General features: G+C 41.4%; 1 protein-coding gene across 2 annotated transcripts; it reads right to left on the bottom strand.

Annotated features, from left to right (window-relative positions):
• On the bottom strand, positions 1 to 25830 carry tex55 (testis expressed 55). 2 transcript variants are annotated; one of them, XM_043700663.2, is made up of 4 exons: positions 25726 to 25830; positions 19019 to 19693; positions 17630 to 17692; positions 1 to 333 (listed from the first exon to the last, which is right to left on the bottom strand). In XM_043700663.2, the coding sequence occupies exons 1-4, from the start codon at positions 25732 to 25734 to the stop codon at positions 286 to 288; spliced, it is 795 nt and encodes a 264-aa protein (XP_043556598.1). In that variant the 5' UTR covers positions 25735 to 25830; the 3' UTR covers positions 1 to 285. The 2 variants fall into 2 exon arrangements, with proteins under 2 accessions (XP_043556598.1, XP_087849053.1); XM_087992927.1 differs by lacking the exon at positions 1 to 333 and adding an exon at positions 9456 to 10871.
• Positions 25831 to 27540: the final 1710 nt, after the last annotated feature.

The following is a 27540-nucleotide window of genomic DNA, read 5'->3' as shown; positions in this document are numbered from 1 at the left end:
GATGTTTTCACTTATTTAATTGCTTTTCAGAAAACTAAAGAATGTAGCAGCAAAAACATGCAACTATACATGAATGCAAATAGAGGTGACCTGATTTTCTTCCTTTCTGCTGGGTAATAAGTTTCGACCTCAACCAATTATTTTGTGATTATTGTCACTTGCACTTGTACACTGTTCTGCACTTAATACTACAGTAATGGAAACAGTAAGGGAGGACTTGATAAAAAAGCAAAACATAACAGATCCTTCAAAATGCCTTTATCGCAACAGTTTGCTGGAAAGAGGTTATTCGACGCAGATTTCTTTATCACGCATCCAGATTAACGCTTGTACCTGTTAAGGAACAGAAACAGCCAATTATCACATATGTACTGTGAATTTTAACTTATTGTGCCGACTCTAGAGAAGAGGTATCTGACTTGACCGAAATTAAGAATACATCAACATATTCTGCATTCTGATAAAGTCAAACATAGCAACATAGATAGAAGCATTGTCACAATTCAACAAATCTGAGTAACATTTTAAGAATCAGAGTCAAAGAGCGCTACAGCACAGAGACAGGCCCTTTGGCCCAAAATGGTCCATGCTGACCAAAATGTCCATCCACACTTACCCCATTTCCTTGCATTTGGCCCATATCCTTCTAAAGCTTTCCTATCCATACATTTGTCCAAATGCCTTTTAAATGTTGTTAATGTACCCTCCTCAGCTACTTCCACTATGCATGCCACCCTCTGTGTAAAAAATGTTGCCCCTCAGGTTCTCTTTTATTCTTTCCCTTCTAACCTTAAACTAATGCCCTCTAGTCCTCGAATTCCCCAAACCTGGGAAAAAGACTGAGTGCATTCACCCGGTCCATGCCTCTCATGATCTTATACACTTTTATAAGATTCCCATCTCAGTCTCCTACAGTCTAAAGAAAAAGGTCCTAGCTAGTCCAGTCTCTCCCTGTAACTCAGACTGTTGAGTCCAGGCAACATCCTTGTAAATTTCTTCAGCACTGTTTCCAATTTAATCACATTCTTCCTCCAGCAAGGTCACCAAAACTGAACACAATACTCCAAGTGCGTCCTCACCAATGTCCTGTACAACTGCAACATAACTTCCCAACTTCTACAAACAGTGCCCTGACTGATGAAGGCCATTGTGCCAAAAATCTTCTTCATTGCCCTGTCTAGGTGTGACTCCACCTTCAGAGAACCATGCACCTGAACTCCAAGGTCCCTTTTGTTTCACTACACTCCATAAGGCCCTACCATTCACCATGAAACTTCTACCTTGATTTGACTTTCCAAAATGCAAGACCTCATACTTATCTATAATAAACAGCGCGATGGCTCAGTGGTTAGTGCTGCTGCCTCACAGCACCAGGGACCTGAGTTCGATTCCAGCTTCGGGTGACTGTCTGTGTGGAGTTTGCACATTCTCCCCAGGTCTGTGTGGGTTTCCTCCCTCAGTCCAAATATGTGCAGGTTAGGTGAATTGGCCATGCTAAGTTGCTCACTGAGTTCAGGGATGTGTAGGTTAGGTGCATTAACCAGGGCTAACTGTAGAGTAATAGGGATTGGGTTTGGGTGGGATACTCTTTCGAAGGTCGGTATGGACTTGCTGGGCTGAAGGACCTGTTTCCACACTGTAGGGATTCTACGATAAACTCCATTTGCCATTTCTTGGCCCACTTCATAAGCTAATCAAGATCCTCCTGCAATGTATGATAATCTTCCTCACTGTCCATGATACCGCCTATTTAGTGTCATCAGCAAACTTACTAATCATGCCTTATACATTTTCATCCAAATCATTGATATAGATAACAAACAGCAATGGGCCCAGCACCGACCCCTGAGACACTCCACTAGTCACAGGCCTCCAGTCCAACACGCATCCTTCCACTATCACCCTCTGCTTCCTTCCATCAAGGTAACTGTATATCCAATTTGCTAGTTCCCCCGAATTCATGTGATCTAACCTTCCAGACCAGCCTACCATGTAGAACCGTATCAAAGCCCTTACTGAAATTCATATAGACAACGTCTACCACCGTGCCCTCATCAACCTTCCTGGTCACTTCATCAAAGAACCCTAATACATTTGTGAGGCATGATCTCCCACGCACAAAGCCATGCTGACTATTCCTAAACAAATGCTGTCTTTCCAAATGCATGTATATCTTATCTCTTTAAGCAAATATTATTAACATTTTTTGGAGGAATGAATAGGGAATAAAAGTAACATAAGAAGTGACATGGTATCTTTGAACATGCATTGCTTGAACTGAAAATCTCAGAATGAGAAGAAAATGAAGACAATCCAGCACATTTAGCCCAGGAAGAGAACAAATTTTGGTGCAAGACATTGAAAGGGTAGTCACACCAATGGGACACAGAGCACAGGTTATGGAAGAGAAAGATTAGTGACTATCTAAGGGGTGGAGAAAGGCAGGAAAGCAAGATACAAGGTGGAAGAAAACCAATAATTGTTGGCATTAACAGATTTGAAGCTCTAGATCCCTCTGGAGAAAATTAGCACTGTGGCAGAATTATCAAATAAATATCTAAACACAAATATGAAATGCCTCAAAGAGAGGAATGTGGTGGGAACTGGTGGGATAGATTAATCACCATGACCAAAAATGCATTAACGATAGGGGATATAATCGTTAGTTGATTTGGTACATTCAAGAATGAGCATGAGGTCTGATTTGTTCCCTCCCAGGTAGTAGGATAAAGAATATGACACACAGACTGGTAAGGAATGTGAAAAATAAACAAAGGATAGCAGTTGGTTATCATAGTCCATCTGGAACCAATTAGGTAAATAATCAAGCTAAACATTTGGCTTGAGGGATGACTTCCAATAGATTGATACGAGATTGCTGCTCTCCTGCGTACAAAACCCTGAGCCAGAATCAGCTCATCTATGAATAATTTGGCATCAGATTCCCAACAAAAGCTCTGTGTGTTAATAGCAGAGCAGCAAGCAGCATCCGTTTAGACTCCAGTCAGGAATCGAGCAGGGCTACGCACTGAATGTAGTTGCTTATCCCAAGCCAAAGAGTGGTCCATAGTGCTAAGGCCTTATTATCTTTAGAGAGGATTCATGCATAATCCCACAGCTTGTAGTTTTGTATCATTTGCTCCTCAGTGAAGCACATACATTTAATATCCGGACTTGTGGATCCTCTGTTACTGAGTAAAATTGTTATTGCAAATCACATCAGTAAAACAAAACCAACCTGTCTCACACAGTATAATGATAATAGCTGGTAGAAAGTTGATAAATCTGGAACATAAAGCTAGTCTCAGTAATGGTGACCATGAAAGTATCATTGAATGTTGTAAAAGTCTGTCATGTTCACTTATACCTTATCGGGAAGAAAATCTGCCTTCCTTACCTGACCTGGTCTATATGTGACTACAGACATGTAGTAAATGCAGTAAACTCTTAACTGGCCTCTGAAATGTACTAGTAAGGGCAATTAGGGAAAGGCAACAAATGCTGGCATTTCCTGCAATGCCCGAATCCCACAAAGAATTAAAAAAAACAATAACTTCTACTATTGTAAAACAAATTCATGAGAATAGAAAATAATCTTAGAAATAAAACATAATGGGTGGTAATTTTAGGAATGTTTTCACAAATTACTGCCCGGATAGGGAAGGAAAGGATGATTATGTAACTCAGTGAATTGCTAAAGGTATGTTAATTTTCAGGAAGAGGGATTCAATATTGTTGGCCTCAGTTCTGGGATGGAAAGGAGATGTTAGACAAGGATACATTACATTTTAAGAAAATGAGTGCTAACGTTCTGGTATAATGGTTAAATCAGGATGGTTAAATCATAAATGGTTAAAACAAATTATTCATATTAAGAAAGGAAAGGAGATTTGGGGAAATAAAAACAATCACGAGCAACAAATAGAAAAGACAGAAGTAAATGAGGATGATAATATTTAGAGAGAAAAATAGAATGATGGACAGGTTTCAAACATAGAGAGTTTGAAGCACACGAAGGAGGTAGCTACAACCAAAAAGTGGGAAAAGAGGTAGTTCACAACAAAGCAAAACGTCTAAACTGCATGTAATGTAATTTGGAGAATGCAGGAACTGAAGCATGGTGAACCTCCCAGGGAGATCTACATTTCATTGTATTTATAGGTTGTAAATCTGGACAAAAATGAAAAAATAAACACATTAAGGTCAAATTCATTTCTCTGGCATCCTGTCTGACACAAAAATAAAATGGGAAAGGGAGACTAAGCATGGCTAACAAAGAAAATTAGGTTCAGTATTAGATCAAAGAAGGAGCCACAGAAAATGGGGGAAAATACAAAATGAATATTTTGCATCAGTATTTACTGTGGAAAAGGATATGGAAGATATAGACTGTAAGGAAATAGATGGTGACATCTTGCAAAATGTCCAGATTACAGAGGAGGAAGTGCTGGATGTCTTGAAACGGTTAAAAATGGATAAATCCTCAGGACCTGATCTGGTGTACCCGAGAACTCTGTGGGAAGCTAGAGAAGTGATTGCTGGGCCTCTTGCTGAGATATTTGTATCATCAATAGTCACAGGTGAGGTGCCGGAAGACTGGAGGTTGGCAAACGTGGTGCCACTGTTTAAGAAGGGCGGTAAAGACAAGCCAGGGAACCATAGAACGGTGAGCCTGACCTCAGTGGTGAACAAGCTGTTGGAGGGAATCCTGAGGGACAAGATGTACATGTATTTGGAAAGGCAAGGACTGATTCGGGATAGTCAACATGGCTTAGTGCGTGGGAAATCATGTCTCACAAACTTGATTGAGTTTTTTGAAGAAGTAACAAAGAAGATTGATGAGGGCAGAGCGGTAGATGTGATCTAGATGGACTTCAGTAAGGCGTTCGACAAGGTTCCCCATGGGAGACTGACTAGCGAGGTTAGATCTCATGGAATACAGGGAGAACTAGCCATTTGGATACAGAACTGGCTCAAAGGTAGAAGACAGAGGGTGGTGGTGGAGGATTGTTTTTCAGACTGGAGGCCTGTGACCAGTGGAGTGCCACAAGGATCGGTGCTGGGCCCTCTACTTTTTGTCATTTACATAAATAATTTGGATGTGAGCATAAGAGTTAGTAAGTTTGCAGATGACACCAAACATTGGAGGTATAGTGGACAGCGAAGAGGGTTACCTCAGATTACAACAGGATCTGGACCAGATGGGCCATTGGGCTGAGAAGTTGCAGATGGAGTTTAATTCAGATAAATGCGAGGTGCTGCATTTTGGGAAAGCAAGTCTTAGCAGGACTTATTCACTTAATGGAAGGTCCTAGGGAGTGTTGCTGAACAAAGAGACTTTGGAGTGCAGGTTCATAGCTTCTTGAAAGTGGAGTTGCAGGTAGATAGGATAGTGAAAGCGGCGTTTGGTATGTTTTCCTTTATTGGTCAGAGTATTGAGTACAGAAGTTGGGAGGTCATGTTGTGGCTGTACAGGACATTGGTTAGGCCACTGTTGGAATATTGCGTGCAATTCTGGTCTCCTTCCTATTGGAAAGATGTTGTGAATCTTGAAAGGGTTCAGAAAAGATTTACAAGGATGTTGCCAGGGTTGGAGCATCTGAGCTACAGGGAGAGGCTGAACCGGCTGGGGCTGTTTTTCCTGGACCGTAGGAGGCTGAGGGGTGACCTTATAGAGGTTTACAAAATTATGAGGGGCATGGATATGATAAATAGACAAAATCCTTTCCCTGGGGTTGGGGAGTCCAGAACTAGAGGGCATAGGTTTAGGGTGAGAGCGGAAAGATTAAAAAAGACCTAAGGGGCAACTTTTTCACGCAGAGGGTGGTACGTGTATGGAATGAGCTGCCAGAGGATGTGGTGGAGGCTGGTACAATTTGCAACATTTAAGAGGCATTTGGATGGGTATATGAATAGGAAGGCTTTGGAGGGATATGGGCCGGGTGCTGGCAGGTGGTACTAGGTTGGGTTGGGATATCTGGTCGGCATGGACTGAAGGGTCTGTTTCCATGCTGTACATCTCTATGACTCGAAGGGACAGCCAACTGACCAAAAAAGCAACACATTTAAGAACTGGGGCAGTTTAGATTTCAGCAAAGGAGGATAAAGGAATTGTTAAGAGAGAAAATATAGAGTATGAGAGGAAACTTGCAGGGAATATACAAACTGATTGTAAAAGCTTCAGTTGGTATGTGAAATGAAGATTAAGACAAATGTAAGTCCCTTAGAATCAGAAACAAGGGAAGCTATAAAGAGAACAAACAAATGGTAGACCAACTAAATATATACTTTGGTTCTGTCTTCACAAAGGAGTATAAAAAATAACATCTCAAAAATGTTGGAGCCCACAGGATTTAGTGAGAGGGAGGATCTGAAGGAAATCAGGATTTGCATAGAGACTGTGTTGGGGAAATTGATGGAATTAAAGGCCAATAAATCCCACAGCCTACTAATCTATTTAGGGCAAGTGGCACTAAATAAAATGGCATTGCTGGTGGTCATTTTATAAGATTCAACAGAATTTGCAACAGTTCCTATGGATTAAGTAATATAAGTCCATTCCCCACTGTTTAAAATGAAGGTAGAAAGAAAACAGGGAATAATAAATTGGTTAGCCAGACACTAATAGTGGAGAAAATGCTCCAGTCCATTACGAAAGATTTAACACTTGGAAAACAGTGACAAGATTGGACAAAGACAGCATGGAATTATGAAAGGGAAATCATGCTGAAAAATCTCCTGGAACTTTTCAAGGACGTAGCTAATGTTGTTGATAAGGGGAGCCAGTGGAGCTGGTTTACTTGGATTTTCAGAATGTTTTCCATAATGTTCCACATAAGAGATGAGTATGTAAAATTAAGTGCACATTACCAACATAGGTAGAGAACTGGTTGGCAGAGAGGAAACAAAGAGTAGGAATAAACAGGATTTATTTTGGCAGACAGTAACTAGGGATCTGTGCTTGGACCCAACTATTGACGATATATTTTAATGATTTAGATAAGGGAACTAAATGTTGCAGAAAACACAAAGCTGAGTGGGAGAGTGATGTGTGAAGAGCATGTAGACATACTTCAGTGTTGATTTGGAGATGCCGTTGTTGGACTGGGGTGGACAAAGTTAAAAATCACACAACACCAGGTTATAGTCCAACAGGTTTAATTGGAAGTATTAGCTTTCGGAGCGCCGGTCCTTCATCAGGTGGTTGTGGAGGACACAATTGGAAGACACAGAATTTATAGGAAAAATTTACAGTGTGATGTAACTGAAATTATACATTGAAAAATACCTTCATTGTCTGTTGAGTTTTTCATCTGTTCGAATACCATGGTAGTTTCACTTCTTTCATGTGTAAATCACAAAACCTTTTTTTAAAAGTTGCATTCTCAGGTTAGCTGTAACAATTGGTGTTAGCTAGACAATATGTTGAAGGTGTTAGCCCCCTGTGTTATCTGTCTATGCCATGATGTTTAGATTGATTCTAATCTAAAAAGTGAGATAACAGAGTTGTACATGAATCCATGCAGTTTTTGAGCAAAGTACAATGTAACCCTGCAAGTACAAATTCACCCCACAAACATATATGTGTGTATGTGGGTCTTTGTGTCTGTCTGTCTGTGTGTCTGTCTGGGTTGGGGTTGTGAGTGTGAGAGAGAGTGTATATGTGTGTGCATGAGTGTAGAGTGGTCTAAGTCTCTAAGAGGATGCCTGTGTGAGTGTGGGAGTGTGTGTGTGTGTCTGTAAGGGTGTGTGTGAGTGTAAATGTGCGTGTCTGTGTATATGTGTGTCCGTGTGTATGTGTGTGTATAGGAGTGCCTGTGTGTGTGCGTGTGAGTGTGTATGTGTAGGAGTGTCTGTGTGTGTGTATAGTGCAAAGGTGGTCACCTATAGTGTGACATGAACCCAAGGTCCCAGTTGAGGCCCTCCCTATGGGTACGGAACGTAGCTATCAGCCTCTGCTCAGCCTGCTGCCTGTCCCAAAGTCCGCCTTGGAGGATAGTCACCCAAAGGTCTGAGGTCAAATGTCCTGGACTGCTGAAGTGTTCCCCAACTGGGAGGGAACCCTCCTGTCTGTTGATTGTAGTGTGATGCCCAATCATCCGTTGTCATAGCCTTTGCTCGGTTTCCCCAATGTACCATGCCTCAGGGCATCCTTGTCTGCGACGAATAAGATAGACAACGCTGGCTGAGTCACATGAGTACCTGCCACGTACATGGTGGGAGGTGTCCCCACGTGTAATGGTGGTATCCATGTCCACACTCTGACACGTCTTGCAGCGCCTACCGTGACAGGATTGTATAGAGTTGACCTGAGAGCCGGGCAGCATGCTATGAACAATGATCTGTTTGAGGTTTGGCGGTTGTTTAAAGGCAAGCAGTGGAGGTGTGGGGAAGGTCTGGGCGAGGTGCTCATCCTCATTGATAATGTGTTGCAGGTCACGAAGAATATGGTGCAGTTTTTCAGCTTCTGGGAAGTACTGTCAACGAAGGGTACCCTGTCGGTTGCAGGACATGTCTGTCTCCTGAGGAGGTCATTATGGTTCCTTACTGTGGCACGTCAGAACTGGCTGTCGATGAGTTCAGCATCGTACCCCCGTTCTTGTGAGGGCATCCCTGAGTACTTCCAGGTGCCCGTCACGTTTCTCCTCATCTGAGCAGATCCGTTGTATGCGTGAGGCTTGTCCATACGGGGTGACTGTTTTAATATGTTTTAGGTGGAAGCTGGAGAAGTGTAGCATTGTGAGGTTGTCTGTGGGTTTGCGGTAGAGTGTGGTGCTGAGATGTCCATCATTGATGGAGATGCATGTGTCCAAGAATGAGACAGATAGTCGAGAGTAGTCCATGGTGAGTTTGATGGTGGGATGAACTTGTTGATATCACTGTGTAGTTTTATCAGTGACTCCTTGCCATGGGTCCAAAGGAAGAAAATGTCATCAATGTACCTGGTATATAATGTTGCTTGGAGATCCTGCGTAGAGAAGAAGTCTTGTTCGAACCTGTGCATGAAATGTTGGCATATTGGGGTGCAAATTTGTCCCCATGGCTGTTCCATGTGTCTGGATGAAGAACTAGTTGTCAAAGATGAAGACGTTGGTGATCGAGGATGAGTTGTAGGATGGTGTTTGGAGACTAGCAATTGTTGGTGTTGAGTACTGAGGCTGTTGCCGCAATGCCATCATTGTGGGGGATGCTGGTGTAGAGTGTGGAAACATCCATTGTGACGAGGAATGTTCCTGGTTCGACTGATCCGTGGGTGTTGACTTTCTGTAAGAAATCCGTAGTGTCGTGACAGAAGCTGGGGATCCCCTGTACAATAGGTTTCAAGATGCCTTTAACATAGCCGGAGAGATTCTCATACAGGGTCCCATTGCCCGATAAGATGGGACGTCCTGGTGTGTTGGCTTTGTGTACCTTTGGAAGGCAGTAGAAGTCGCCTACACGAGAATTACGTACGTAGGGAACTCGAAAGGACTAGATCCAAAGTCCTAATCAATGTGTTTAATTCACGGGTGTGTTCTTTCGTCGGATCAGCTGGTAGTTGCCTGTAGTGTTCCTGGTTGTTCCTTGCAGTAATCTGTTCTATTCTGAATGACAACGGCTCCTCCTTTATCTGCTGGTTTGATGACAATGGTTTTGAGAGCCTGGATGGCATTGCGTTGTGAACGGGTGATGTTTTGCTCTACCTTGTGAGTATGGCTGATGAATCTGGCATTTATATATTTCCTGACAGTTTGAGCATACATGTCAAGCCCAGGGCAGCGGCCCTCTGGTGGGGTCAAATTTGACACCTTCTTTGGTCGCTCCTCTACAGATCCCTGTGATGACTGTTCCAGTTCATTAGTGGGCTCAGTGGGATCACTGCTGGCACCTTGAAAGAATTCTTGGAGTCTCATTCATCTGATGAACTCCTCCGTGTCTGCTGCAAGAATCAATAGGTCCATTTTTGTGGTGGGGCAGAAGTTGAGAACCCCTGGTCAGGACTTCAATCTCTTCCGGTCAAAGGGTGTGGTCCGATAAGTTGATAATAGACTTCCCTGCAGTGACAATGTTGTCAACTGTGGTGCCAGGGTGGGCTTTGCTACTACTGGTGAGAATGCCAAGTTTCTCCAGTTCTATGTTCTTGGCGTGCATGTACGTGGTGTAGTTTTGTCGCCTTGTCTGTTTGGCAATTTCACATAATTGTACTGATGTATCCTCAGTGCAGGCTGAGAGTGTGGACTCCATCTGAATTCCCAGGTTGTGGCGCCTGCTGTAGAGTTGGTGCACGAGATGATTGAGGAGTTTACAAGAGGTGCGGTGGCAAAGTTTCTCTGCGTATTCTGTGTTGTAGGTCGACTTGAGTGGGTTCGTGACCCGTGATCTTTTTGGGATCTTTCCTGCTTTGTCTGCATTTCTGTAGAAACTTGATGTCTGTGTCAATATGTGTAATCTTCTTGGAGATCCTCTCCACTTTAAGCCAGCAGTTCGTGGTGTCGACGGTAGTCATGATTTGGAGATGCCGGTGTTGGACTGGGGTGGACAAAGTTAAAACTCACACAACACCAGGTTATAGTCCAACAGGTTTAATTGGAAGCACTCACTTTCGGAGCGCTGCTCCTTCATCACGTGATTGTGGAGTACACAATTGTAAGGCACAGAATTTATAGCAAAAATTTGATGTAATTGAAATTATACATTGAAAAATACCTTGATTGTCTGTTGAGTTTTTCATCTGTTCAAATACCATGATAGTTTCATGTATAAATCACAAAACCTTTATTTTAAAAAGTTGCATTCTCAGGTTAACTGTAACAATTGATGTTAGCTAGACAATATGTTGAAGGTGTTGGCCCCCTGTGTTCTCTGTCTGTGCCATGATGTTTAGATTGATTCTAATTTAAAAAGTGAGATAACAGAGTTGTACATGAATTCATGCAGTTTTTGAGCAAAGTACAATGTAACTCTGCAAGTACAAATTCACCCCACAAAATATATGTGCGCATGTGGGTCTTTGTGTCTGTCTGTGTCTGTCTGTCTGTCTGGGTTGGGGGTTGTAAGTGTGAGAAAATGTATGTGTGTGTGTGTAGTGAGTGTAGAGTGTCTTAAGTCTGTGAAGGGGTGCATGTGGGAGTGTGGGAGTGTGTGTGCGTGTCTGGGGTGGGGGGGGTTGTGAGTGCCTGTGAGAGAGTGTATATGTGTGTGCATGAATGTAGAGTGGTCTAAGTCTCTAAGAGGATGCCTGTGTGAGTGTAGGAGTGTGTGTGTCTGTAAGGGGGTGTGTGAGTGTCTGTATGCATGTCTGTGTATATGTGTGTCCGTGTGTATGTGTGTGTATAGGATTGCCTGTGTGTGTGTGTGTGTGTGTATAATACTTCAGTGTGATTTGGACAAATTGAGGGAATGGGCAAATGCATGGCAGTTAACATGGATAAATGTGAAGTTGCCCACTTTGGTGGCAAAAACAGAAAGGCAGCTTATTATCTGAATGACTATACATTAGAAAGGGGAAATGTAACAAACATGGGCATCCTTGTACATCAGTCACTAAAAGTAAGCATGCAGGTGCAGCAATGGTGAAGTAGGTAAACTTTTCGTGAGTGGATTCAACTACAAGAGCAGATTGTCTTGCAGCAATTGTCCAGGCCTTGGTGAGAACACAGTGGACTGTACACTTTGGTTTCCTTGTCTGAGTGTGTTCTGGCTATGGAGGGAGTGCAAAGAAGATTTACTAGACTGATTTCTGGGAAGATAGCATTAATCTATGATGAGAGACTCGGTCAGTTAGGACTTTATTCACTAGATTATGTTCACTGGGAGGGATCTCATAGAAACATAAAATTCTTACAGCACTTGACAAGGTAAACGCAGAAACAAATGTCCAAATGATTGGGGAGCAGAGAACCAGGGGTTACAGTTTAAGGAAATGAGGTAAGCCATTTAGGACTTTGATGAAGAGAAATTTCTTCACCTCGAAAGTAGTGGACCTGTGGAATTCTTTGCCAGAGAAAGCAATTGGACCCAACACATCAAATATTTTCAAGAAGCAGTTCTACTTCTTAGGGCTAAAGGGAACAAAAGATTTAGTGAGAAAGCATGAACAGGATACTGACTTAGATGAAGAGGCCTGATCATATTGAATGACGGAGCAGTCATGAAGGATGGATTAGTCCAATCCTAATCTTATTTTATAAGTATCAACATTTAGAAATATAGAACAGTTTTAGAAAAATATGAGCAAGCTGGTCCTCATAAAGTGGAAGAGGAGATTTACATAAAGGTTATCCTTGAAGAGTGGATGTTTTAAAAGACCTAAACTGCAAAGTTCAGAATAATTCTATCCCATCAAACTGAAGGAAACTAATAGTAGTTTTAGAATGTCATAGACAAAGAGATTTGAAACCAAAATAAATAGATAGTAATAAGAAAATCCAAATGGGTAATGTGAAATAGGGATTTGGGGTTAAAAGAGAAGCAAGTTAAGACTATATATGAGGAAAATATTTACAAACATCAAAAGAAACAGGAAAGTATTTTTTTCAGTACAAAGACAATTTATAAAAGCACAGTGAGTCCCCTGTGAGAAGAGAATTGTTATTATAAGCAACGGTCAGAAAATTATGCTGGTAATTTTAAAAATAAATGGGTATCTGACAGAAAATTAATTTTGAAGTCATTGACGATGAGCTAAGTTAAATTATAATTAATCAAAAGAAATCCGGAGCTAAATGTATTAATGTATCCTTGTTAAGGGAAACTAAACTGGAATCTCACCATACTCTGGTGGTTTAGGTTAAAAAAAGACAAACACCAAGGACTGACAGATGTCGTCATGATCCTAACAGCGGTGTGGGAAAACATTGCTCAATGCCTAAAATTTATACATCGAGATAGCATTGGCAGTCTTTTATTTTGCTGCAAGCTTGGAGTTTGGGCACTGTTGTATCATTTGGTAAAGAAGAGACCATGATAATATAAGGTATATAAGGTGCTAAAGGAGAGTGACAAAGCAGATGTTGAGCCCACATTTCCTCATGTGGGGCAATCTAAAATGAGGCATCATAGGTGTTAGGCTTCAGGCTGGCAGATTTAGATTAGATTAGATTCCCTACAGTGAGGAAACAGGCCCTTCGGCCCAACCAGTCCATACCGACCCTCCGAAGAGCTACCCACTCAGAGCCATTTCCCTCTGACTAATGCAACTAGCACTATGGGCAATTTAGTATGGCCAATTCACCTGGACAGTGGGAGGAAACCGGAGCAGACAGAGAAAACCCACGCAGACACAGGGAGAACGTGCAAACTCCACACAGACAGTCGCCCGAGGCTGGAATCAAACCTGGGACCCTGGCATTGTGAGGCTGCAGTGCTAACCACTGAGCCACTGTGCCACCCTAAAACACAGCTGAGAAGGAATTACTTCTCTCAAAGGGTGGTGAATCCTTGGAATTCACTACCCCAGAGTGCAGTGGATACTGGGACATTGAATAAATGTAAGGAGGAGATAGACAGATTTTAAATTAGTAACAGGTTAACAGGTTATGTGGAGTGGGCAGGAAAATGGGTTTGAAGCTGCAATTAGATCAGCCATAATCATATCAAATGACAGAACAGGTTCGAGGGCCTGAACTGTGTACTCTTGCTCCTACTTCTCATATTCTTATATAGTGACGGGCCAGAAAATTTAACATTACTGCTCTACACATCTCTAAAAAGGGAGTCTTGAATGAAAAATAAATAATCACAGAGTATGATTTCATTGGAGTTGACTAATGTTCTTGACTTCAGCTTAAAGGACTTAATTTGTCGGTCTGCATGCTGAATAGCAGGTGATATAATAAATCTTGGAGTCACAGCACACTGAAGCCAAGATAGATGGTCCAGAACCAGAGGGTCACAGTTTAAGGATATGGGCGAATCATTTCGGACTGAGACAGGTAAACTATAGCTTAATTGGCTGGTGAGTGACAGCTACTAATTTGACTATATTACAGGTTACTTTCAGATTGAAGGTAAATAGGGAAATATTTAAGGTTACAAACTTAAGATCAGTCCAAAATTTTTTTTAAATCAAATTAAGAATGAGGTAATTTAAATCGAGATACTTGGCCAGGCATTATGTGGGAGCTGGTGGACCCCCATTTTAGTTCATAGTGACCACATGAGTAGCAAATGTTGGTTGCTGGAGGCACTCCAGCTTAGAGTTGGTGAGCTGGAGTCTGAACTTCGAACACTAAAACACATCAGGGAGCGGGAGAGTTACCTGGACTCTATGTTTCAGGAGGAAGTTGGAAGATATACAATTTATGTGGGTAGTATTGAGGAATCGCAAAGGAAAAAGATCCTGATGGGAGTTATGTACAGGCCTCCTAACAATGGTCAAGATGTCGGGTAGAAAATATATCAGGTGATAGAAAAGGCATGTAAGAAAGGCACTATTACAATCATCATGGGTTGGAGGTGTCAGTGTTGGACTGGGGTAATCAGGTGCTTTCAAATAAACCTGTTGGACTATAACCCGGAATCTTCAAAATGTAGGTGGACTGGGAAAATCAGGATAGCATTAGATCTTAAGAAAAACAATTTGTGGAATGTCTACTGGATGGACATTTTGAACAGCTTGTGGTACAGTTCACTAGGGAATAGGCATTTCTGGATTTGGTAACGTGTAATGAGGCAGACTTGATTAGACAACTTAAGATGAAGGAACCTGTAGGGGGCAGTGACCACAATATGATAGAATTCACCCTGTAGTTTGAGAGGGAGTATCTTGAATCAGATGTAACAGTATTACAATTGAATAAATGTAACTTCAAAGACATGAGGGAGTAGCTGGCCAGAGTTAATTGGAAGGGGAGCCTAGCATGGAAGATGTTGGATTAGCAACGGCAGGAGGCACAGCAGAAATTCATCTCAAGGAAGAAGAAACATACTAAGGGGAGGATGTAGCAAACATGGCTGGCAAGGGAAGTCAGTGATACCATAAAAGCAAATGAGAAAAGCATACAATGTGGTGAAGATTGGTGGGAAGCCAGAGGAAGCCTTCAAAAGCCAAGAGAGAATAATTTAAAAAATAATAAGGGGCAGAGAAGAAGAAATATGAAGGTAAACTAGCTAGTAATGTAAAAGAAGATTGCAGGAATTTTTTTAGATATATAAAAAATAAAAGAAAAGCAAGAATGGACTCTGGACTGCTAGAAAATGAGGCTGAAGAGTTGGTGAGAGTGACCAGACAAATGACCGAGGAACTGAATATATACATTGCATCAGTTTTCACAGTGGAAGATACCAGCAGCATACCAGAACTTTGAGAGAGTCAGGGGGCAGGGATAAATGGCATGGCTCTCACCAAAGAGAAGGTGCTGGGGAAGCTGAAAGGTCTGAAAATGGTTACATCACTCGGACCATTGTAGAGGCATTGGTGATGATCTTTCAGGCATTACTGGAGGCAGGGAGGGTTCCAGAGGACTAGAAAATGGTCAAAGTAAAATGTAAGAATGGAGGGAGGCAGAAGAGAGGAAACTATGGGCTGGTCAGCCTGACCTCAGTTGTCGTTGAGATTTTAGAGTCCATTATTAAGGATGAGATTGCAGAGTATTTGGAGGTACATTGGAAAATAGGGTGAATACAGCATGGTTTCATCAAGGGGAGCTGAAAATGTGTTGCTGGAAAAGCACAGCAGGTCAGGCAGCATCCAACGAGCAGGAAAGGTCATGCCTGACAAATCTATTAGAATTCTTCAAGGAGGTAATGACAGGTTAGACAAAGGAGAACCAGTGGACGTGACCGATTTAGATATCCAGAAATCTATTAACAAGGTGCCACACAGGAGGCTACTAAATAAGGCGACAACCTGTGGTGTTAGGGGCAAGGTACTGGCATGGATAGAGGTTTGGCTCAGTGGCAGAAGGCAGAGAGTGGGGATAGTAGTTGATGACTAGTGGAGTTCCACAGGGTCAGTGCTGGGTCTACAACTATTCACATTAATAAATAAGATCAAAGGAACTAAGAGCATTGTTGCTAAGTCTTCAGACGACACAAAGGCTGGTGGAGGGACAGGTAGTGTTGAGAAAGTGGGGAGGCTGCAGAAGGACTTGACCAGGCTGGGAGAGTAGGAAAAGAAGTGGCACATGAATACAATGTCAGAGAGTGTGAGATTATGCACCTTGGTCAGAAGAATGGAGGCATGGGATACTTACTAAATGGGGAAAAGTCTTCAGAAATCTAAACAACAAAGGGACTAGGGAGTGCTAGTTCAGGATTCTCTTAAGGTTAAGTTGCAGATTCATTTGGCAGTTAGGAAGGCAAATATAATGTCGGCATTCAGTTCATAGTTCAAATGAGCTGGAATACAGTAGCAGAGATATACTGCTGAGACTGTATAAGGTTCTGTATTTAGAACGTTTTGAGCAGTTTTAGAACATAAAACAGTACAGCACAGTACAGGCCCTTTTGCCCTCGATGTCGTGCCGGCCTTTTACCCTACTCTCAGATCAGACTAACCTGAAAACACTTCTGTGTAATATCTTCCATCTGCCTATCCGACAGTCGCTCAAACTTACAACCATTTAAGTTCCTTAACCCTGTAACTAAAGAAAGACATGCTGGCATTGGAGGGTGTCCAGAAAAGGTTTACAAGCATGATCCTGGGGATGAAGGGCTTGTCATATGAGAAGCGTTTGAATACTTTGGTTCTGTATTTGAGAGAGTTGAAAAGGATGAGGGGAGATCTGATTGAATCTTACAGAATACTGACAAGCCTGGATTGGGTGGACATAGAGAAGATGTTTCCATGAGAGACTAGGACCTGAGGGCACAGCCTTAGAGTGAAGGGATGATCCTTGGAACTGAGATGAGGAGGAATTTCTTCAGCCAGAGGATGGTTAATTTGTGGAACTCATTGCCACCGAAGGCTGTGGAGGCCAAGCCTTGAGTGTCTTTAAAGCAGAGATAGCTAAGTTCTTGATTAGTAAGAGGATCAAAGATTACAGGGAGAATGAAGGAGAATGGGGTTGAGAAACATATCAGCTACGATTGAATGGCAGAGCAGATGCTATGCGCCAAATGGCTTAATTATGCTCCTATATCTTATGGTCTTTGAGGACAAATTTCTTCACCCAGAAAGTAGTAAGCCTGTGAAATTCTCTGCTACTGAAAGTGGTTGAGGCCAAAACATTTTCAAGAAGAATTTAGATACTACCTTTGGGCTAAGAGGTTCAAAGGGTATGGGGAGAATGCAGAAACAGGGAACTGAGTTGGATGTTCAGCCATGATAATATTGAATGAAGGAGGTGGTTCAAAAGGCAAAATAGCCCACTTCTGCTCCTTTTTTCCATATTTCTATGTTACTTCCTTTACCGTATTATGTGGACATGCATATCCAGTACAGTAATTAGTAAGTGGAAAATCTTGTAAATCCTTCCCTCTAAACCAGAGAAAATTACATCAGTTGTGTCACCTTAAGACTGTACTGTTGAGCTAGTAACTCAGTACAGATCAAGAATCCAACCTACTCCATTTACATCAATACATTTCACAGTATATTTACCTACGGAGGCATCAGGAAAACCCTGTCTCTAATCAGGAAAACCCTAGCTGACAGCGATTTAATTTATAAAATAGATTTGCAACATCTTTGCAGTGATTTTCATACCTGATGTAACATAAACTCAAGGGGATCGTCCGGTCTTTCATATACCAGATTTTCAGTCATTCTCTGTAAAATAAAACATAATTTAAAACCTTATTGAGTCTGTTTACGACAGTAAAACATGAAATTCAATGACTTGAAAATCTTTGGTGCTGTTGCATGAGCTATTTGGATTTTTACAAAATTATTTCTCTGTAAAAATTGAATGTGTACATACATCATACAATGAAACTCATCATGATCTCATCTCGTCACACAATTAGTTTTCCATTTACTGGCTCATTTTCTCCCTTGCTGTTATATTTTATTTTTAGTTTAAATTCAAGATATATTTTTCCCAGAATTTTTTTCATAACTGCAGTTATTGTGTTTGTTCCTAAAGATCACAGCCTCCATACTGTAATGTGCTATTCTAGGCTGAGCACATGAAAATCTCCTGAAATCCTGGAAGATCATAGTTTAAAAAGCCAAGTTATCTTTATATCTAATCAATATTCCTGATATTAAGTACCATAATTCAGTACACTACATATGCTAAACTCAGTTAATATATTCTCCTCCCCTGCCTCCACCACACAAGTATTCTGGACTGAGTGAAACAGCTATTATTCATGTTGTTAACCCAAGTAACTCAGAACTGCAATGTAATAAATTGTTGATAAAATTATTTAAGAATTATCCGTGATTGGCTTTTAAAGAGACTGGGTCATCCTACCATACTGGAACAATTTATGCGTATTCAACACCGTAGCCATTATATGATCCAATATAAGTTATTCATGCACACCTTTGAACACGTACAAAATTACTACCATACCATGATTTATGTTCACAAATTGATTCCTCAGAATTCCCCATTATGCAAGATTATAAAGAAAAATTATTCAGATTGGACAAAGTCAGATTACAGTATAGGAGGACTGAAAAATTTTAATTTCCCTGGATAGTTACTTACCTTTGACAGTCTATTATCATATACGAAGTCTGAACAATGGGTCAGGACAGAGGGATAACAATGAGCAACTGAAATAGTGGAAAAATCATCAGTCCCATAATGATCCTTCTCATGAGAGAGAGAGCGAGAGCGAGAGCGAGAGACGACAGGTGGTGGTTTAACCTAAGAGTCACCACACCTCAGGCGAGCAGCAAGGTTGTGAGATGGAACCTTCACAGTAACCTCAGTTGGTACAGGAATCATACCAACATTATTGGCATCATAAACTAGCTGTTCAGCCAATAACTGACAATTTTGAATTGAAACACATTACTTCTTAGAAGGGCTAGGCAAATTAAGCATATATCATGAAAAGGAAATGCTTTCTTGCAATAAATTTACATCCAGATCGTGAGGCAGATCAATAGTCAGCCATAGACTTTGAAAAACACACTAACCTGAAACATCTGTAGAATGTTGTGTCTCTCCATATAACGCACAGATTGAATATAAGGATCTTCAAAACAGGCTGAAAATTTGTCTTCAGAAGGTAAAGGCTCCTGGGCCATCTTAACTATATCTGAGGGGGTAGCTGAAGGTTGTTTTGTGGTGTCAGCTGTAAGCTGAATGACAGAATCAACTGCAGCTGTAACAGAAGGTTCACTTTCAACTGTTGGCTCAGATTCAGGTTTGGCTAACAGCTCTGGTCCTGCTTCAGCTGCTGTTGGCACATCTGGCTCATCTTTGGGCTCGGCTTCTGCTTCTTTCTGTGAACCTGGTTCAGCAGGCGTTTCTGTTTCTTGTTCAATAGTTGCCTCCGTCTCTGGTTCAGCTGTCGCCTCTCCTTCTGATTCAGCTGTTGCCTTTGCAAGTGGTTCAGCTGCAGCATCCTCATCTGGTTGAGCTGTAGCCTCTGCATCTGGTTCAGGAGCAGCTTTATCTGGTTCAGCTGCAACTTCCACATCTGATTCAGCTGCTGTCTCATTTTCTGCAGCATCTGGACTCTCCACCTCAGCTTTAGCCTCCGATTCTTGTTCAGCTGCAGCTTCCGCCTCTGGCGTTGCTGCAGCTTCCGCCTCTGGTTCATCTGCAGATTCTTTCGTTTCCTTTTCTATAGGATCAACACCATCATTCTTTTTGATTGAAAAAAAAGTGTAAGAATTTATTGTTAGATATATAATCGTATTACTTTGACACAAGAAACTGGCAATACATTGACTTGATTTGTGTGAATTGCCTTTATATAAATGAACATTGATTGCACTGATTATTGATTGTACCTGGTGCATTCTGGACGTGATAAGGGCCAACAAACTGTTGATGGAATGGTACTTGATATAAGAAGCAAACATGGTATGAAATTACAAAAGCAAAAAATACTGTGAATATTGGAAATCAGAAATAAAAACAGAAAGAACTGAAAATACTCATCAGGGAGGTCAGTATTTGTGGAAAGAAACAGAGTTAACTTTTTAGATCTGATCATTCTTTACTCTCTTCACAGAAACCTCCCAGTATGCAAAGCATTTTTTCCTTTGCAATTAAGTTGTTGCAGGTATCACTTTTGACTTGCAGTATCCTAAAAAAAAGTACAACTGCACTTTTGCTGCAGTATCCAGACAGTATATTGCAACGATGTGAGATGGAAAGGAGTACTAAGGGAAATAAAAGTCAGGGCAATGGTATAATAATGTTCATTTTTGGCAAAGTACTTATATAAAGTCACTTTCAATGATAATCTGTTTTCTGAGTTTCCATGTCATTGCACATTTCTTTTGGATTTTGCGTCAATGTCTCTTTAAGTGTGAGATTATGCAAGAAGCAACAAATTATAATGATCATGTGATTATTTTGGAAGCTTATAATGTAACAATCATCTGTCAAGACATAGAATGTTTGTTTCAATATCCCAATAGTTGAGCACAACACAACCACAATGCTGGTGTGTTCTCATTATACACTTCACACTAATGCACAAGATTCAAAATTGCAGAATTAGAGAAAGTTTAGCAAATTGGAGTAAAATCTAGTTAGTTTACAAGTAATAAACAAAGTGTGAGTTAAGAACATTTTAAAGTGTGCTATAGGATATTGTAGGACAGCTGTGTGCTTCAATACTTTAGATATATGGCAAGGGAGATTAATGCATAAATTAACAGAGCACATAAAATAGGAAATATTGTAAAAAATTCTGAGGACCAAATAAGCTACAATGAGATATTGATGAATTGATAGAATAGACAAATGATCGAATGACAGATTAAATTCAATGTCAAGGCATATGCATCTTAGTGATACACACAGATGGTTGAGTAACGTAAAATGCAACCTGACTGCTTAGGATCTAAGACAAAGGTCACTTTTTTAGATACCAATGACATGGACAAAAAGGGTGACGTGAGGAGAGCTAATCATGATGAATTACAAGGCAATGGAAAGCAATAAATTACCAAGGGGAGAAATGGCACAAGTGGTAAGAATAGATAAGTGTAGATTCTGGCAGATTCTACAATGAGGAGTGTGGGGAGATTGGTGGAATTTAAATTATATTTAAAATGATCATTGGTCCCTGATTCTCATGTGTCAAGATTATTAACATTAACGAGCAAATACTGCCAAAAGGACAGAGATCAGAATTGGTTTAAGATTGTGAAAGAGGATTTCAATAAATTAAGTTCTATATCCCAGAGGGGATCTCTAGGGTAGTCATTTCTGGATTATCGTTTAGTGCCGGACCAAATGGAAAATTATTAGGTTTGTGATTAGTGTTTTGGAAGGATTGTATGAAAGGGGAAGAAGTATTTCAAATTATTGTAATCATTTTTAGTACTAAGAAAGACTGTACAGATGGAATGACCGTCACCTAAACCGAAGTGGTGTCTGTGTTTTTCGAAAAAGAACAAATAGGATAACAGAAAAAGATTTAGATTGGTTTGAGAAAGACAGGGGAAATTTCACATCACAGGTTAAAAAGGCTGACACTTTGATTAGCACTGAGCAAGTGCTGTGCAGTTGTAAGTAACGACATTCAGAGATGGTAAAGTAAGATTTTTCTACCTTCTTAGGTGTATGTAACACATTCCATGGCACCTATAAAGAAAGTAGGGTAATTCTCCAATGCCCAGTTTGTATTTACCTCAACTGACCCCACCAAAAATAGGTTAATTGCCCATTCATTTATCTTAATACTATTTGTACTCAAAGTGTCTTTCCTTCACACAAAAGAAACTTAATTATGATGTGACACATTTTGTGCTCATCCTGAGATAATGAATGACACTGCATTGATGCATGAATTTGCTTCTAACACCTCACCCAATGAATATTATTTGTGACAAAGTAGCACTTCAGAGATGCTGTACAATAAGGTCAGCTTAGCATACACTCTCAAGGCCCAGATTGTCATCACTTGGACCAATCTGAAAAGCTGTAGAAGCTTTACAGGAAGACACTGAAAATGTTGGAAACACTTGAAATATCATCGACGTGTAACATTACTTAGGTTTCTCTTTCTGCTGATGCTACCTGACCACCTGAGTGTTTTAGGCAAAAGTGAGGACTGCAGATGCTGGAAACCAGAGTCTAGATTAGAGTAGTGCTGGAAAAGCACAGCAGGTCAGACAGCATCCAAGGAGCAGGAAAATCGATGTTTTGGGCAAAAGCCCTTCATCCTTTTAGGCTTTTTAACCCTGTGAAGGACTTTTGCCCTAGACATTGATTTTCCTGCTCCTCGGATGCTGCCTGACCTGCTATGCTTTTCCAGCACCACTCTAATCTAGAATCTGGTTTCAAGCATCTACAGTCCTCACTTTTGCCTAGTTGATTTTAAGCTTACTGCAAATCCTCTTGCAATGATGCCTACCTTGAAGAAGTTCTCCTCCTCTGTCTACAAGAACCTCAGTGAATCTCTCTCTCACTGCAACCCCCAGGTCATCTCACCTGAGTGTTTTCTCATATTCCCCATTTTAATTTCTGTTTATCAGCATCCACAGTGTATTCCTCTGATCTTTTCTTGAGCTTGTGTGGAATATAAACATTGACAAAGACCAGTTGGACCGTGTTGTCTGTTTGTTTGCTGTAAATTCTATAATTTCCTTCAAAGTGAAGACTTATTTGGATGCCATCTGTAAATCCTTTGATTACTATCTTATAGCAAACTCATACGCTCTTACGTGTACAAGGTAGGATGTGAGAAAATTCTGACCTCGAATTTATGTCTTTTGTTTTATAATCACAAGACAAACTTGCATGCATTTACTAACATTTAGTCTTACAGTCATGGAAAATAGGATCAAATAAAATTGATTCAGACAATTTTCTAAAATTGGAAATAGGTTTCATGGTTATGGACACACATCTTCAGTTCAAGCAGGGGTTAATACATATAATTTTGCAATATAAATCATATATCTTAGAGCCTTTTTGGTGCAGACCTGTGTTTTACGGAGAAAATTCACAGAGAATGGTGGAAATCAGACAAACAGACATCATTTGAAAGAAAACAAAGGTTGAAATTTTGGCATAGGCATGCACTTGAGTTTAATGATATTAATCTGGCTAATCACATCTTCAGACCATCATTAGTTCCATCTATATTCTTCTCTATAACAACGCCCAACATTACCCATCTCAGCTCAATTACTGTTGAAACCCACATTCTTTTCTCTGTTATCTCTAGACTTGGCTATTCCAATGCACTCCTGGTTACCTCTCACATTCTACTTTATGTAAATTTCAGGTAATCTGAAACTCTGCTTTCTGTTTTCACTTGCACCAAGTCTTGTTCACTTATCAAACTTGTGCTTGCAGACCTATCGTATCTTCCAGTCAAGTAAAGTCTTGAATTTAAAGGTCTCTCCCTTGGTCTTGAATCCATCCATACTATCATCCCTCCCTTAGTTCTGTAATGTCCTCCAGTCCCACATTCTGAGATATCTCTCCTCATTTAAATCTGACCTCTGGAACATCCCCAACTTTAATCACTCCATCATTGGTAATTATTGCCTTCGGTTGATTTTGCTCTAAGCTCAGGAACATAACATATGAACCAGAAGCAGGATTAGGCTAACTACCTCTTCGAGCCTGCTCTGCCATTCAATAAGACTGTGGCTGATCTTTTTGTGGCCTCAGCTCCAGTTACCCACCTTCTCCCCAAACCCTTAATTCCTTTACTATTCGAAAAAATTATCTATCTTCACTTTAAAAACATTCAATGAGGAAACCTCAAAGGGAGAGCTGGAATAGGCTGGGGCTGTTTTCCCTGCAGTATCGGAGGATGAGGGGTAACCTTATAGATGTTTATAAAATCATGAGGGACATGGATAGAATAGTTGACAAAGTCTTTTCTCTGGTGTGGAAGTCCAGGACTAGACAGCAGGAGAGAGAAAAGATTTAAAAGGGACCTAAGGGGTAACTTTTTCACACAGAGGGTGGTGCATGAATGGAAGGAGCTGCCAGAGGAAGTTGTGGAAGCTGGTGTAATTACAACATTTAAAAGGCATCGGATGGGTATATGAATAAGAAGGGTTGGAGGAACATCAGCCGAGTGTTGGTAAATGGGACTAGATTAATTTAGGATATCTGGTCAGCATGGATGAGTTGGACCAAAGTGTCCATTACTATGCCATACAACTCAATGACTTCACTTGGCAGGGAATTCCCAGATTCACAAACCTTCGGGTGAAGACGTTCCTCCTCAATTCAGTCCGAAATCTGCTCCCCCTAATTTTGAGGCTTATTCCCATTCCACATCTCTCCACCTCATTTTCCTCTTTTAGACATTTCCTAAAACTCAGTTTTGGATCATCTGAGCTGATATCTCCTCACGTGACTCTGTATCGCCTTTTGTTTTATAATACTCCTGTGATGCACACTGGGGCATTTTACTCTGTTAAAGGTGTAATACCAATATGAATATGTTTTGTTTGCCATTCACATTCAAGTATTAACTGACTTTTTCAGCATCTTGTATATTCTTTGTGCGGAACATTGGTTCCACTTTTGGATTTTGATGCAGATCACTTAAGGGATCCCAATTCTACAGTGTTCACTGATAATAATATTCCAAATAAAAATGGACTTTTCAACCACATGCGATAACATGGGGTAGATGGCAAGAGCCTGTGGCTGTGCGGGAGGCTGGGACTGGCTTGAGTTCACAGTGCCATCACTACTGGTGCAGAGAGAACCTATAATACTGGTGTGCTATACTTGAAATGGGGTTGAACCAAGGACCTAAGAGAAACGAAAAATCCGGCTGTAGGTAAGACTTTAAACGGTTAGGTGAAAGAAAGTCTGGCAGAAATAACAGTAGCATCGAAGTAGAGAGACAAGAATCGGGCTAATAAAATGATTAAGACTAACTCAAGAGAAATCGGGAAACAAATTAACTTATTGAACGTCAGTGTAAATTAACTGTAAAATAAAATGAGGTACAGCTAACTTTAAAAAAATCCATTGGTGGTAGGATGAAAATTCGAAGGGTACAGATTTAAGGTAGCAGATGCAATGGTAACTCAAGGAAATTCTCTTTCACCCAGCAAGTGATAGACAAAGAGTGTGGCAGAGGCAAATTAAATCAAGAGGGAATTGGACTATAATCTTGAGGAGGAATGTGCGGGACTACGGAGAGAAGGCTGAGCTGAGGTGAGTTGCTCTTTCAGAGAGCTACAAACACACAACGGACTGAAATGCCTTTTCCCCTGCTGTTGCTACTCGATGACATGCCGATTAAAGTTAGGTGAGAATTTGAACCGAGGAATGATACACAAACACCCCGTTGAACTGGTGTTTGTAAACCGGTAGCCTGTAAATTATTCAACAATAATCCCTTAGCAACTGATCCGCATCCGATCTGTAAACTTGGGATCTTTAGGCTGCCTGCAAGCAAATGATGAGAAGTTAACAGCAAATGTCACACTCCCCACCACCACCCCCAAGCACATCCCTCGAGGAGCTCGCTGTTGTCATTCTCACCAACACCGGGTTTCGGAAAAAAAACACTGTCCCTCGTTTCAACCGATTGCCGTTGGGGAGTTGCTGGACAAAATGCCAGAAGTAGTCCAGCTGCTGTCAACGAGCTCAGGAAGCCGCTTGAAGGAAGTGCCTGTGTTACTGTTTAAACCAGCATGGGGAGAGACTGGAGCATCCCAGGCGACGCGATTACCTCGCTCATAGCTGCACTCTCGACCTTCCAACACCCTCTTCCACAAACACCAATCCGGGGGGGAAAAAAAACAATAAGGTGACTTACTTCCAAATGGGCCGCCCGCAAGCTTGGCCCTCCCCTCCCCACCCACCCATCACTTGTATCCGCTGTCACTCACTGAAGTTACCAGCGGTTACCGGGGAAACCGATGACACAACATACGGTCAGCTGACCCATTGCCATGACCATGTCCATTGCGTTCTAACCCGGCCTCCTTCGGTTTAGGATTGGCCGATACTGTCCAGGGGGAGGAGCCAGGGATTGGGAATACAGTTTCCACTCCCACCCCGTGGCAGTCTGCCAACATCTTTAGAAACAGCGCAGGGAGTCAAACACAACGGGGCTAGAAATAACACTGGCAGATATTGACGCAGGAACGTCAAAGAATAGGAATTTCGCGGGCACTGGGAACAGTGGTCAGAGATTTATGTGTGTGTGAATATTCACAGTGAGAATAACATAGGCAGTAGGAATTGGAAGAATATAGATATTAAACGTGAATTTGACAGTTATTAGTAGGATATGGCACCATGAGTTCTTCGGTGACAAGGGCACAAATATATGTGACTATCTGCATAAGGTGTTGCACTGAATCTTGTTAATCTCCAGATATCTGAAATCAGGTCAGGAACTGAGTGGTCATGAACACCAGTGAGCAGCTTATTGCCACGTGAGTGCTACTTGATAACAATGTAATACGAGTACCACGTTAGTTACCATCTTGTGATCCATTCTAACCAGCCTTACCTTGCTTCACACAGTACCTGTTTGTAATTTTTATTAATGACTTAGATGAGGGAGTCGAAGGGTGGGTCAGTAAATTTGCAGATGATACGAAGATAGGTGGAGTTGTGGACAGTGAGGAGGGCTGTTGTCGGCTGCAGAGGGACTTAGATATGATGCAGAGCTGGGCTGAGGAGTGGCAGATGGAGTTCAACCCTGCCAAGTGTGAGGTTGTCCATTTTGGAAGAACAAATAAGAATGCGGAATACAGCGTTAATCGTAGGGTTCTTAGTCAGGTGGAGGAACAGAGGGATCTTGGAGTCTATGTACATAGATCTTTGAAGGTTGCCACTCAGGTGGTTAGAATTTGTAAGAAGGCCTATGGAGTATTATCGTTCATTAGCAGAGGGATTGAATTCAAGAGTCGTGAAGTGATGTTGCAGCTGTACAGGATTTTGGTTAGGCCACAGTTGGAGTACTGTGTGCAGTTCTGGTCGCCTCACTTTAGGAAAGATGTGGAAGCTTTGGAGAGGGTGCAGAGAAGATTTACCAGGATGTTGCCTGGAATGGAGAGGAAGTCGTACGAGGATAGGTTGAGAGTTCTCGGCCTTTTCTCGTTGGAACGGCGAAGGATGAGGGGTGACTTGATAGAGGTTTATAAGATGATCAGAGGAATAGATAGAGTAGACAGTCAGAAACTTTTTCCCCGGGTACAACAGAGTGTTACAAGGGGACATAAATTTAAGGTGAAGGGTGGAAGGTATAGGGGAGATGTCAGGGGTGGGTTCTTTACCCAGAGAGTGGTGGGGACATGGAATGCGCTGCCCGTGGGAGTGGTAGAGTCGGAATCATTGGCGACCTTTAAGCGGCATTTGGATAGGTACATGGATGGGTACATAATCTAGGTTAGAAGTTCGGCACAACATCGTGGGCCGAAGGGCCTGTTCTGTGCTGTATTGTTCTATGTTCTATGAAATGTGACATAGTTGTGACCAGGATACTTCTAAAGAGTATCTGGTAAATGGGTTAGAATAATAGATGACTAGCATG

This window comes from Chiloscyllium plagiosum, unplaced genomic scaffold (genome assembly GCF_037043375.1).
Source record: "Chiloscyllium plagiosum isolate Xiang-an unplaced genomic scaffold, Cpla_swu_hap1 HiC_scaffold_12, whole genome shotgun sequence".
Lineage (NCBI taxonomy): Eukaryota > Metazoa > Chordata > Chondrichthyes > Orectolobiformes > Hemiscylliidae > Chiloscyllium > Chiloscyllium plagiosum.
The sequence above is the reverse complement of the archived record's forward strand: the minus strand, read 5'-3'. Positions and strand labels throughout refer to the sequence as shown.

Bases quoted from the DNA above. Each gene is read 5' to 3' on its own strand.
- tex55 (XM_087992927.1), bottom strand. The intron at 17,693-19,018 runs GTTAGTGTGTTT...TTTATTTTACAG, and splicing joins ACATTCTACAGATGTTTCAG to AGAATGACTGAAAATCTGGT. The intron at 10,872-17,629 runs GTATGAAAATCA...TTTTTAAATTAG, and splicing joins TTGAGTTTATGTTACATCAG to AATCAATCTAAACATCATGG.